General features: G+C 39.1%; 1 protein-coding gene across 4 annotated transcripts in view; it reads left to right on the top strand.

Moving 5' to 3' along the window:
• EYA4 (EYA transcriptional coactivator and phosphatase 4) overlaps positions 1-14,783 on the top strand; it is a 273,929-nt gene that overhangs the window by 141,414 nt on the left and 117,732 nt on the right. For all 4 annotated transcript variants that reach the window (XM_004740227.3, XM_013063854.2, XM_004740226.3 and 1 more), the window contains exon 3: positions 1,322-1,371. In XM_004740227.3, the coding sequence (XP_004740284.2) occupies positions 1,322-1,371 (50 nt within the window). The remainder of the gene's footprint in view (positions 1-1,321; positions 1,372-14,783) is intronic.

Below are 14,783 nucleotides of genomic sequence, written 5' to 3'. Positions count from 1 at the left end.
CTTAGAAATTAAAGCAAAACACATAGGTATTTGAAAGCATAGGAGTTTTTGTTTTGTTTTTTTAATTGTTCTTCTGAGTCAGAGGAGGAGAGAATAACTTTATGAGCTGGAAAGACAATGCTAGATCCTTAAAATTCAAAACTTACTCCTTTTTTCTTTTTAAAGATTTTATTTATTTATTAGAAAGGGAGAGAGAGAGCATGAGCAGAGGTGGGGGTGAAGGGGCAGAGGGAGAGGAGCAGACAGATTCTACACTGAGTCGGGACCCTGATAACAGGGCTTGATCCTAGGACCCTGAGATCATGACCTGAGCCAGACTCAGACACTTAACCAACTGAGCCACCCAGGTGCCCCTCAAAACTTATTCTTAAGAGATGTCATTTGTGTGCCCAGGGTGTATATCCAGTAGACTTATTTTTCACTTCTAAGCTTCGCATTAGAATTTAAAATGCCTTGGATTCTGTAGGTTGCATAGATGGACCCTCATGATTTTAACACTGAGAGTGTCTAACAGTGGACTTGTAAATGTGTATTGTTCACGCTCCATATTAACTAAGGAATTTTTAAAATTGAGTCTGCGTATCATATACCATTAAGCCCATAGTGATCAGATAAAGTTATCTGTTCTTGAAGTTAAATTGCGAAAGACAGTAGATTAGTGCTTTACCTTCTTTCAGAGAAGGTATCACACACTGTTGTCCAGAAATGTTTAGTCCTAGAAGTCCTAGAAGCACAAGTTACTTTCATTCCTTACCTTTTGTGGGCCCAAAACCACTAAGTGGAAATACAGTCTGCAAAATATATGTGAGAAGTCTGTGAGCCCTGCTGAGACTTAATTGATATGCTGAGAAATATATAAAGCATACAGCCACCGGATTGAGAAAATGAAAATTAATATGTGAATGTTTTAGCTCACACGCTGCTTTGCCCCCAGAACCTGGTGTTTATTATTGTGCACTGTGGTAGGGGACAGAAGCAGTATCAATTGGAAAAACATTTCTTCGTGAATCGAGAACAGTATGGCTTTCTTGTTCCTAAGTGGGAAACCTGGTTCTTTGGTTTCTTTGTTCCTAGTTAAGCTAGTCCCAAGCCATTTCAGCCGAACATTTTACATACTGATGGCGTCTAGGGAAGTGCCTGTGGCCGTCGATCTTGGGATAATGAAATCTGCTGTTGAGCCCCGCATGCTGCCGCTGAGAAGTGTGGGGATTATTTTCTAGAGATCTCGGTGAGCAGAGCTGTATCTGCTTCATCAAGTGTGTGAACCTGAGTGAGGAAGTTACGTTTTCATATGAGAATAACTAGGCCTCTTTTCTTACAGGTAAAGAAAACGTGCCCAGACCCAGACATTTCAGAAGCTCAGAATTCCAGGTACTGTAAAATGGAGGCCTGAACTCCACTAAGGCAAATGGCAATTGTGGAGAACTAACTAGTAAGATGTCATACTCCAGATACAACCGTGATTTGAAACGTTGAGGTTCTTTAAGAACTTTTTCTTCATGAAAACTGCATGTCATGTTGGCTACAGGACTGTTAGCCATAGTATGAATAAAGAGGATTCCAATTGAAGTCAGCTTTAAAGAATGATAATGGACATCTTCTAGAAATACTTGAAAGCTTCTTCCCTTTCCATTTACTCTATGAGCTCAGCTACATTTTGCTTTCTAATCTTTTCTTATAATGTATTCACATCTGAAATTGTTCCAGAAACTGAGTAACTTTCAAATCTCTGTTTACCATAAAACTATAGAATTTCTATTTTTTTTTTAATAAAACATTGCTAGATTTTGAGAATGCTGTCAAATTGGAAAAATCAAAATTGACTTAACCTTCTCTTTTGGGTTATTTGGAGCAAGTAGAAATGATCCAGTAAGGTGGTCAGACCACCACATACAGGAACTTCGTGCCATTTCGTTTTTTGTACTTAGATTGAATGCCCCAGAGATATTTTCAGGCCTACAGATTTTTATTTCAAAATCCAGGTTTGAATTTTAAGAAGTATTATAAATACCATTACAATAATAAACATAACCAGGATATGATATTAATGTTATAACTTAGCTTATTACAAATTTGTAATTAATGGTGAGATGGGTCTTAGTTTTTTTGTCCTCCCTCCTTGCTCCAGTGTAGGATGTAAGAAGTGATTCTCTTGATGTAATACAGCAATACAACATCTAAGGGAAATGTTTATGGCCACCATATTTTTTTTTTTTTTTTTTTGGAGAACAAGTATGTATTTTGTGCCAGCATTGACAGTTTGAATAACTCTTTTCTCACTTTATGCAGTATGATTTTCCTATAGTTAATTCTTATACATCTTATATTAAAATGATTGTAAGTGGTCTTTTCTTTTGGACCATCAAGAGTATACAAATATGATACAAGACTTTTGACATTTGTTCTTTGACATTTTGATCTTTGTCCTTTATAATTGGATATCAAAATATAAACAAGTAGCTTATCAGAGCATTAGGAAATGGATGAACCATTAAAGGTTTTCCTACAAAGCAGAGTAATTCCAGGATGCATGGAGAGAAAGAAAGGTCTAAGCTCTAATCCTTGTGGGCATTTCCTTCCTAATCATTTTGCTGACCTTTCTGAGTGACCTACCTATGATTTGTTATTTAAGTAATTAGGTAATTTTTGCAAAGCTGATCTTGAAGATTAGTTTTTTTTTTTTTTTTAAGAGGCAATATCATCATCCTTATTGATATTTTATATCAAAAATTTTTCCCTTAAGTCCACTCAGGATTTTTGGACATGGTGTTATGCTTAAATAAATTTTAAACAAGCAGAAAGCCACCAAACTGGTTGTGTTCACAATTGATATCAGTAACTTAGAGGAAAAACAGAGAATTTTGAACTCAGTGTATTTAAACCAGAATTAGATCATTCTCTTTTATCTAGCAAATCCCAGCTTATATGACCTTAAAAGTATAATTTTGTTTCTAAGGTAAACTGTGGTTATTTTTAAGAGACTATTTAAAATATATTTTATTTTATAATATAGACTATATTTTTATATTAATATATAATGTATAATATATATATTAATTGAAAACTGCCTTTATTTCCTGGAAACCAAGAGATGGTTGGTCTGGTCTTGGCTGGTCTCCTCTTCTAACTTCTGGTGCAAGGGACAGTCTCCCCACTCTGAAAGTGTCAGTAACATAAAGGCATGACTATTCTTGGCTTCTCTGTTTACTCCTAGCTAGTAGGTATTAGAGTGCTAAAACTTGCACTTAGTTAAAGCAATGATGGAATATCATTTTGCACAAATCATTTTGCACAAAGAATTTGCATTGTGCAAAATATCATTTTACACAAAAATGATACAATAACTTACTGAATAGTCAAAGCATCCAAGAATGCCAAAAATAGTATTTATTGTATGCGTATACTGAGGTTCAGTTTTATCACCTATTAAACACACACATACACACAGACACCCCAAAACAAAATGCCTTTATTATGGACACCAGGTAGCATTGCTTTAGCAATATATGTACGTGGGTACATTCTTTGGTGCTCATTGTAACCACAGACCTTCCTGTATTCTCTTTCCCTCCCTCTCCTTCCTTCCTCCCTCCCTTCCCCTGTGTGTGAGAGAGAAAGAGAGAGAGGGAAAGAGAGAGAGCCCTGGGATAGAGAAAAAAGGAGAAAGAGATTGATCGATTCAGATTGAGATTTAAAGCCTGGGGCTAGATAATTCTATTCTAAACAAATCTAAAGTAAAGAGTAGAGCTCCAAATGAAACACTGCATCAGCATAAAATGCATGAAAGCTAGAGACCCATGGCCTTATAAAGTGCTGCCTCACTTGGAACCTAAAGCTAATATAATTCATTTATTTGGCTAGCTTTATAGTGTGTTGGTTTTGGATTTGAAAAGATTAGAATAAATGTAGATGGAAAGTGCTTTTACAGTAGGGAAGTAATTAAATTGGGTGTGGAGACTTGGTAAGGAAAATTCTTAGGGTGACATATGTGTATCAGCAAATTCTTTGTCTTGCTTGGCTTTAATTCCTCTTTTGGAAAGAAATGTTTGGGCTGCAGATGTGACTGGTAGATTGGGAAAAAGAGACTTTAGCAACCTATGTCAGGAAGGTAAAAATGTCTTCTTAGAAATAATATTATATGTATACACTAGAAGTCAGAGATTAGGGACTATATTTTCTCAGACTCCTAAAACTATATTGAACTTGATGTCATATGGCAAGGGATATAATGTGCTTCATAGCAAAATTGACTTTTTTTTTTCTTTATTTTTGCTTTCCTCCTGTTGTGATTCATGTAATAGGATTGTTGGCCTTTGTTCCTAAAACTAATATTGACTATAAAATGGGTAAGAGAGAAAACTAAAATCCATATTTTTTACACATTTTCTCTTATCCTAAAATTGTCTGTTACTAGATAGACGACCCCAAAACATGAATGGAAATATCAATTTTATGTTGATTTTTCCCCTGTATAGATGGTGAATTTATTTGTATGGATTTGTGCCTCTTTTGAGTCTTCTCTGAAAATACATGTATCTTGTTTATACTGTAATGAATAGATTATGGAAAAGTGAAGCTAATAGAAATTTCTATAAGTCTCACATATTTTTAACTTTACTACTTCTTAGTTCTTTCTGATAAGAGGTGAGGAAATAATCTTTATTTCATTCTGTAATTGCATTTGTAGCAAATATCCTGTATGCAAATATGGCTCTATGTCAAAATAGTCCTCATGATAACCTGAACAATTTGGTGGGATTTGGTTTCCCTTCAATTTTTTCCTGTTTGGGTCACAAACTCATACAGCATTTTCACCAAGAAGACCTCAAGAACACAGAAAGGAAATAAAACTCAAATCCAGAAATTTTGTTTCCTACTTCTTCTGTTAATTCTGGAAATACACATTTTGGTGAAATTGGCTGTGTGAAGTGACTTCTAGGAAATAGATCTGTTCTTTTTCTCTCAGCCTGGCCACTGTACCAAGCACCAGCAGATTATAGTAGGGGAATCTAAGGAAGCGTGTTCAAATATGGGAAGTACTCACAGTACCTATGAGCTAAGATGATGGTTTTTCCATGTGAAGGTTAAACAGAATGATTCGGTGGGTAATGGTGAGGGTGGACATTTCTTCCCTGCTTCATAGGTTGAGAAATTTTGTTTGCTGAGAAATGGGGTTTCCTGAAACCAGCAAAGGCTTGGTTGTGTGCTGTGACTTGCTCTAGTCTATAGTGACTTTAAAGTTATCAAGAGAAATGACTCTCCAGCTTTTAAAGAAGCACCAGAATGAATCTCAGTGTAATATCTATTTCAGTGAGCCTCAGGAATTTGATGTATTCAGGGTCTCCGTATAAAACCTTTGAAAATGTCACTGATTCATATTATGTAAACAATTATGATTTAACAGTGTTAATATTTAAGGCATTAAGATGTACATATTTATTTGTTAGTAAAATAATTATCATAATGCTTCCAGAAGTTTGAAATGTTTGTTGATACAGAATTTCCTATCAAAAATTTAAATGGGGTATTTTTTCATAGCAGTGAAAAGTGAGGGCCCCTTGGTGAAAACTCACATTTGTATTTCACTGTGTCAAATCAGAAGCCCATCTTGGCCCAATATTCTGTCTCTAAAAGCATGAAAATTCATTACTACCAGATTGCGTGTTCTTAAACTTGCAAATTTCAGAATGTAGTACCAATAAACAGATTCTATCAGTAACATAGTCTAGCTGTCCCAGTCCATCATATGTAGTCATTTCTCTGACTTAGCTACATACTAGCAAATATTATAGACTATAGTATTCTAGACCCAGAAAATTACTAATCACAATACAAAGTAATTATTCATTCCTTCTAGTTGTTTAAAACTGCCTCTTTCAGCCTGCCCTGAAAACGATAGATGATGGATAAATATTCTAAAAGTGTGATTTAATTCTCGTGTTTGAGGAATGGAAGAGAAAGAACTCAATCTGGGAACTCAGTCTAGATTATAAAATGGTTTAGTTCACCTGAGTCCTACCAGTTTCATCTTTTTCTTTCCAGTTGTGTAAGCATTTTATCTCACTTCAAAGTCTGGCCTCATAAGGATGCCTCTCTGTTCTCTTCATCATTTTGGCTAGCATTTTCCGGAAGTTTCTGAATCCACTTTGCCCTCTCTGATGTGTGTTGACAGATCTACAGGTGTGGAAAGAGCTGGGATTCTGAACAAGAATGAAGAATGTGTTCCGTGTTGCTGTTCATTGTATCCTCAGTATCTGGGATATCTTGACCCTTTGGGTCGTGGTAGAGTATTGAGCTGGTTTCCTCAGATGTTTGTCTGAGGTATCTGCTAATCCCTGATATAAATTAGTGTTACTTGAAGATTTAAAGATCAATCTCAAAACTTAGATTGTTGTTTTCTAAGTGTCTTGTCATACAGGTTTGTGATCAGCCCTTCCCTATAGTTCACTAGGGCTTCCTGATGCCATATCTTTATTGGCCAACACAACTCAGTGTTATCTCTGTATTTGTCAATTTTGGGAAGTATTTCCTCTCCAAATTTAATTATCTTCCAAGATTAAATGAGTAAATGAGAGTAAAATAATACATGTGAAAAGCCCTTACACACACTGGTCCTCACAGAATAGCTTCTTATTATGTGTTCAAAATTGAACAAGACATCTTAAACCCAATAGTGGAGAAGGATGGGCTGTAGCTAAAGGGAAGAAGAGCCTCATCATTGGTACTTTTTTTTTTTTTAAGATTTTATTTATTTATTTATTTGACAGACAGAGATCACAAGTAGGCAGAGTAGCAGGCAGAAAGAGAGGGGGAAGCAGGCTCCCCGCTGAGGAGAGAGCCCGATGTGGGGCTCGATTCCAGGACCCTGAGATCATGACCTGAGCTGAAGGCAGAGGCTTTAACCCACTGAGCCACCCAGGCACCCCCATCATTGGTACTTCATTCAAATAACACATACTTGTTTTTAGCTTGCTTTATGGCTTCAGATCCCTAGGTTTGGCTCTTGATCTTTTTGCTTGCTTCCCACTTCATGTTTTTCACATGTAATTTCAGTTCATAACTTAAAAAAAAAAAAGATTTATTTATTTACTTATTAGAGAGAGCATGTTCTCAGGGGGAGAGGGAGAGGGAGCGCAGCCTCCCTGCTCAGTAGGAGGTCCTATGTGGGGTTTGATCTCCGTACCCTGAGATCATGACCTGAGTCCAAGTCAAGAATGAGATGTTTGAGTGATGAGGCCACCTCGCTGCCCCTCTGTCCACTGGTCTTGCCGTGGCCCACAATGCCTAGCATTCTCTAGGCACTGCTCTTCCTCTAGCTTCAGTTTCAGTCAGGCCTCCCCTGGTGAAAGGGTCTGCACTCACAGAGGCCATTGTCCTTCTACAGAGGCTGGACTGCTCCTTCCCCATTTGTGCTGTGTTCCCTGACCCATTTGCTCACCCACTTTGCTCACCAACTTCATTTCAGTTCATCCCTCCTTGGATCCCTGCTCTTCCCTGGTGAGCCCAGTGGTCCAACCCCACTGTCCTCTGGCTGCCTGGCCCCCCATGTTGCTCCTTGAGAAGCACCTCATTTGCTTAACATTGGCTTCATTCACTACACTGTAAGCTCCACGAGGTGAGGGTGGCATCTGCTTCTTTCTTGTCCCTATTGTATCACGAGTAGAGAGCACAGTGCCTAGCATGTACCAGGTCCCTCAGTACATACCAGTTTAGTGAACGGTAACTTCCAGATACACAAATCTAGCTTGTAATCTCTCCTGGGACAGCTCATGTAACCACAAATCCCTAATACAATTTTATTAGGGATTTCACCCTGCCATCTCAAACTCCTCTTGTAAAACAATATGATGACTACACTCCCTCCCCCAGGATCTTTTCTTTCCAGTGATAATTCTCTTAGTTGTGTCCTATGTCAGGTCTTGAGAGTAATCTCTGACCTCTTTCTCTCTTTCCTTTCCCAAGTCCTGTTGGTCATCAAGTCGTATTTAATTGTCCTCAGCTACGTTTGGAATCTCTTTATCCTGCCCTTCCCACTGCCTCTGTGAAAGTTGAAGCTGTCCTCACCTTACCTCTGAATTAATACAACGAATTTTCAAGCGGCTCCCTTGGCTCCCTACAGATCTTGCCTTTCTGTTCTGCCAGGCTGTCAGATGAGCCTTTGTTAATGACACTTTCCATATGGGGCTACCCTGTTCATTGATCAGAAAAAGTATCTGGCAGACATTTAGAATATACACAGAAGAATGAATAAATAATCTTAAAAATAGAATTGTGTGCATGAGGTAAAAAATAAGGACACACATGCTTTTACCTACTTGCTGTCTGGAAGAGGCCAGGGACTCTTTGGGCTACGAGTTATCATTTAGTCGTCCGATTTCATATTCTTCCTCCAGTTGGAAACCAGCGTGAGAATAGGTGACTCTACTACACATCTCGGAAAGTATGTTCAAGGTGAAGATATACCAGTGACATATGTACTCTGATTTTCATTTTTTTTCCTTCTTCCCTCATTCCCTATATAGACCATAGAGTCCAATAAGATTTGGGTGTTGTGTGGCTTCCTGAAAGCATCCGTTTTAGGGCAATACTTGCTTGGTAGTTCTACAGAGGAGCTCATTTCACTAGACAGTTGAAAGACAGTGCCACTGGAGTGCAGCTTGGACCCTGAGCACTGTGAGGCTGGAGCATTGGGGACAGCTTGCAGGGAAGACTTAGGGCTGTGGCTGAATGTCAGAGAATAGATAAGATTTGAAGAAATGGGGAAAAGAGAACCCCAGTGGGTGCAATAAACCGAAACTGATGGGGATCTTTTTTTTTTTTTTTTTTTTTTAAAGATTTTATTTATTTATTTTACAGAGAAAGGTAGCACTAGGCAGAGGAAAAGGAAGAAGCAGGCTCCTCGCAGATGAGGGGCTCAGATCCCAGATCTCTGGGATCATGACCTGAGCCCAAGGCAGTCACTTAACCATCTGAGCACCCAGGTGCCCCTGATGGGATTTTTTTTAATAGTCACCTCATGTGGTTCTACTTGATTCATATGGGAAGATGGTCAGTGAGATTGAAAAATAGGTAAATTAACTCAAAATGTTGCCGGTTTAGATTTCTAATGTTTTGTTTTTTGTTGTTTGCTTGTTTTTGTTAGCACTCACTGGTTGAAGCTGCCACTATGAAGCAGTTTAGGCAGAAAAGAGGAGTTTGCTTATTTATTTGTCACTTTATTGTTTCAGTATTAAACTAGAATGTGGTGTCTTAGGGAACCTGAGAGGAAAGGATTTGAAAGATTTTGTAAGATGTGCGAGCAGGGCTCACCTTCCTGCTTGCTCGTTTCTTGTTCACACAGGTCCTGGCTGCTTGGCCACTTTCATGTCTTACCTCCTGATGAAGACCTGAAGACCGACTGATTGGGCTTATATTCTCCCAAGGTCTCACAGTAGGAGGAAAATGCCCACGTGTTACTGCCTCTGATTTTATAATTTATACTTCTGTAGGTGAAACCTCTAGCTGAGAATCTCTCTCTTTTTCCTTATCTCAGCTCCAAATTTCTGGGGCAGGGGATGGCATTAGTGGGACAGGTTCACAAAGCAGAAACTTGGCTTTCAGGAGCCACCCCTGGGAGCACAGGAAGCAGGGGTGAGAAGAACTTCCAAGAAAAGACTGCTGAGCAGATAACCCAACAAGTACCCTCTACTTTCTAGCTTTGTCCAAGACTGTTTTCTCCATCGACCCTTCCCCAAGTTCTTCATTTTACATAATCCAGCTTTTATTGCTCTCTAGCCTTCCCTCATCACATATAATTCAGTGGTTATCACTTTTGCTTGCACGGAGACTTGGAGCTTGATTTCATAGGTCTGACATCTACAAGCTTCAGTCAACAAAGAAGAGATCGTGTGAGAGAGCTTTACGCCAAGTGGAGGCCATATTTCAAAGAAAGAGGCACTCTTTCTTTTCACCCCTTGCTGAAAACCTTTCTTGCAGTTTGCCCCTGCTGTCCCAATCCTCAGGATGACCAGCTGCTCTTCAGTGGGCCCAGTCCTTGTCCTCTGCTGTCAGACGCCATGGCAAATGTAAATTACTTTCTCCACTTCCTCCAGTTGTTATGTGACTGTCTGATGAATGCACTTCATATACTGGTTGAAATTACTTGTCTTTCTGAAGATAATCTTGTCAAATTGAGTATATAGGTTTGGACTTAGGTAAACAAAACAAAACAAAAACTGTCAAATGCATTCAAAGAAATAAAACCAGTGACCAATAACCTAGAGTCCAAATTTGAAGTTTTGGCAGCCCACCTTTCCAGGTATTGGGAGGTTACCGGTGGATTGCTGAGCAGGTGATAACCTGATTAAACCGTAGTCCTGATGATGAAGCAACTTGACCTAGGGGCCTGGAGGCAGGGAAGCTAGCTCTGAGACTTACTTAAAAGGCCTGAGAGACAGTGAGCAAACTGGGGTTATTTTGAGGTGACATTTGATGCTATGTTTTTTTTTTTTTCATAGTTCAAACATGTTTTCTAAATTTTCTACATCGTGTATTATTTATTTATCTTAAGAACCAATAAACGTATTATAAAGCATGAAATAATAGATTCAGCTTGAAATAGGATGGTGGCAGTGGGAGGGATCTGGCGGCTTCTTCCTGACCGCCTGCATTATTCTCTAAAGACGAGAAAATATTTGATTTCCCTACATGTTATTAGTGATGAGTTCCAGAGAATGGCTGTGGTCCTGGTTCAGCCTCTCTTGCAGTAAACTGAGTTCTTCTGAAATCTTTATGGTTCGTAATACAAAACAGTCTTCCTGGAGACTGTTAGCTGCTTTGAATTAATTTGGTCAGAGTCACACATCACATAAAGTCGCCTTTGTTTAGTGACTTATCTAGAGGACCCCAGGAGCTGAGAGGAGATTCTACTTTGCATCAGAATGATAATCTAAATTACTACGGTTGGGGGTAGTGAAGGTCTCTGAGTGTTCAGCATGGTGGCTGAGGTTCTGCTTAGGAGTTACTGGGCTACATAAATCCGTATGGTTATTCTGGACTTGGGGTATCTTTAGCACAAAGTTCTAGACTTGACTGAGCAGAAAACAGAAACTTTGGAGGGCCGTCAGTGTGTTGGGCCAACCTAAGGTGGAAAGAAACAAGATCTTACAGTTTTCTTCTCAGTAGTTCATTTAGAGGAACACTAATTCTTGCCCTTAAAGTGACTGTTTACAAGCGTCTTCTGTGTATCAGGCACTGGAATGGGTGCTTGGGATATTTCAGTGAACAAAACAGGAGTGTGTGTGATGACGGCTTATTTCAGAAGATGATCAATGCCTGGAAACAGAGTGAAGTATGAAGAATATTGGGAAGGAGTGAGTTCTGGTTTTAAATTGGGCGATATTTAAGCAAAAACTTGAAGGAGCTGGTAGTACAGCCAGAGTAGGGCTGGGAGAAGTTCACTCCCTTGGGTTTGAGCCACTGCACAGACCTTCAGTGGGAGCCCTGCCCACCTGGAGTATTGCAGCACCAGTGAGGAGGGCCTGGTGGCTCAGAGGGAGTGAGCCCAGAGTTTCAAATTGAAGTAGTGACATTCTAGAAAAAGCTGCTGGTTCTGTTAATCACTGTATTTCGAAAACATTGATTTACAGTTTTGATAAATCCATTGCAAATAATTTTTCCCCGACCTATGGGTAATAATCTCTGACAGGCAGCTCATCCATCACTGCCCGCAGCCCCCAGACTGACTTGATTCCTTGCCAGAAACACCTCTTTCTGCCACAGGGTGAAGATCCTCCAAGACAAGGGCTCTGGCTGATCAGAAGGCTGTAAGCTTCTTCACCAGCAGACCTCAAAATCCTGAAGACATTTTTTTTTTTAAGTAATACTCTTAAAATTTTAGTTAAATATACAGAGGAGGCATTAGATTTCAGAGTTTTGATTCATAAAGACACAAAGATTCTGCTCATTATCTTACAGTTAATCATCACATCTCTGTTGTCTTAGCAACCCATACAGTGTTCTCATTTGCTTTTCAATAAGCCAATAGTTGAATGGGCTCTTTGTTCATTTGTTTTCTAAATTTCTATCACCTGATACTCAATGTCTTTCTGGCCTGTTACTCTATCAAAGAAATGCCTTTATTTAAATTCATGTAACTAAAATTAAACTTTACTTTTTCTAAAAATCTAAATTTCTCCTGAGAAAATATCCAACCTGAGAGTAATTGGACAAAATATATATGAGATTATATTGTAAAAATGTTTTCATTTTAATTGTAATTAATTTCCTAGGCTCAGTGAACTTGGCAAACTGAGTTATGCGACAGACTTCACTTACACAAGCATATTTGTGAATTACAGAGCAAGAAAAACGCCTTATGACAAATATAGGTGTCATAGATTTGATTTCCCCAAACTCACAGGTTTACGTTTCTCAGGTGCATATTTTCTCTTAAAATAGTCTAAAGTTTCCAAGTTCATGGCTTATTAAGGTAGATGCGGCATTGCTTACATGGCAGGGTAGGCAAATGTGGTGGATTGCCTGCGTTGGACTCCCAGGTATTTGAGCTTAAGCAAACTGCTTAACTTCTCTGTGTCTCAGAGTTTCCCGTCTGTAAAGTGGAGATAATGTCATATTGTCCTACTAGGTACATTATCGCTAAAATACTGACAAATGACAGTTGAACTATTGGAAGGAGACAAAAATAATGAAATAAAAATACAAGAATGTAAAATGCTGAGTCATGTAGGCTGTTTTGTGATTAATACTAGAAACCCTGCATTCTTTAGCAATTCCCCAGGGCATTTGCATGTCTTAGTACTGTATAATCATTCTCATCAGGTCTGATCACCTTGGCTCTCTAAGGAAAAGTGACGTTTAGCATCTTAACACATTGGGGAATTATTTCTCTACAGAAAGTTCCATATTGACTGTGCCATTGCTAAAATTATGCATATAGCAGCCACCCAAATGATTTGACTAAACCCTAATGACCCTTTCTTGAAGGTTCTAGATAGCTGAAGTTTTGTAGAAATATTTCTTTTTCACATTAATAGGAGCAACTCAATGTCAGGATCCTTTAGGATTTTTTTTTTCCCCAAACCACTTGATTCCTAGCATATTGTACCTGGCACATAGTAGGAAAGCAACAAATATTTGGTAATATACATGAATGAATGAATGAATGAATAAGTAGCTAAGTTATTACATTTTCTTATGTGAAAGATTCTTTATGTCTGGTCCTGAGTTATTCTCAGTACCATATGCGACATGATAACGAATACACCTCAAATACCATTTGTAAACATAAGGTAGAAACTCAGAGAGACCTCTTAGCTTTCTGTAGCAAGTAGGGGGCTTCTCCATCCTAGGTGGGCCCAAGTATGGTCCCATTTTACATCACTGTTCCAGTGTCCCCTCTGGAGCTGGTTAGAGATGCTCTACTTTCAAGAAAATCCTAGTTTGCATGGTAAGTTTTTTAGTCACTATAACTAAATGCTCATGCCATTATCAGACTTTCTAAAGTAGAAGTGTAACAATGCCTCTCTCCTGTCCCATCCTTTCCTCCTTCTCTGCTTTCCCTTTCTTTCTGTCTTCCTCTCTTTCCTTCCTTAGGATGGTTTTTATTAGGGGCATTGCACTTTTGTTTCTAAAGCAACACCATATATGAAGATGCTTCTTGAAACAAAAGGTCATTGGGAAATAATTGTTCTGTTTTTATAGGCTTGACTTAAATAGTTAGCTCCTCTGTTGCATTCTGTCATGGGATAAGTTGGTAGAGAGGCCATGCCTCTGCAAAGTAATACTAATTTTTCAAGAATGTACACAGTCTTATTACATGAAGTGATGTGACCCTTATTTATTTATCTCCCCTACTTGGCCTCTTGTCTCGTTTTGTATTATTCTTCTGATGGGAGATCCAGAGTCCCCAGCTAATGGGGATGTTAGGGGTCATGCAAGTGCCTCGTAAAGAGATGATGAGTGTGGTTTGTCTATGCTGCCCTCCATGAGCAGCTGTTATCCTGAAGGCTGCTGGCGGTGGAAGGGAGCATGGTGTCCTGCACAGCAGGAGTCTACATAGGCCACTGTAGCTCACACAACACTGACTCGATGTATTCTTAAACATAATGTTCCATATGTGCTCTTGGGGTATAACTCTCCTAGGTTTCCTTGTCAAGAGATGCACTGATGGTAACCATGGTGGGGAAGAAGCATGAAGTGCAATGGTACCATGTGACTGGAAGTGTGGGGGACCCACCAGCGTTTCTCCAAAGAGGATTTGGAAGAGACAATCCTTTGTTAAGCAGGACTGCCCCCCGCCCCGCACTATACAACTGTCCTAACCTGGCTTCTTCCACATCTAAGTAGCAGCCCCAGTTGAAGTGAGAACCCCAACACTTCTTGACATGGTTTCAGACATTCTCCAGGTACCCTGTGGATGCCTGATTATGGTCAGAGGAGGCTACGGTATAACCTAAAAGATCGTAAGTCTAGTGGACTAAGAAAAGTTTTAAGAAATACAAGGCTTAGAAATTGGTGCCAGTGAAGCTGCCTCCCAGGGCCCAGAATGAGTCACTCGACTTTGCTGGAAAAAGAGCTCTCATCTATAGCTTCTGACATTTAACCCCAGCATGGCTCTCACAGACACTTGACATTGGGACAAGGACATCCATGTGAGAGTATAGACAGCAAAGAATAACCTGTCAATACCTTAGAAAAACAACTCAAGGTCAGTATCCCAATAACATCATTTGAGTTGTTGATGCTGCTTAGACAGTCAATAATCTCTACAGCCAGATTTCAAG

The sequence above is a fragment of the Mustela putorius genome, unplaced genomic scaffold (genome assembly GCF_011764305.1).
Source record: "Mustela putorius furo isolate JIRA1106 unplaced genomic scaffold, ASM1176430v1.1 tig00003863_pilon_pilon_pilon, whole genome shotgun sequence".
Classification (NCBI taxonomy): domain Eukaryota; kingdom Metazoa; phylum Chordata; class Mammalia; order Carnivora; family Mustelidae; genus Mustela; species Mustela putorius.
Note: the sequence above shows the minus strand (reverse complement) of the source record. Positions and strands in the feature narration are given on the sequence as shown.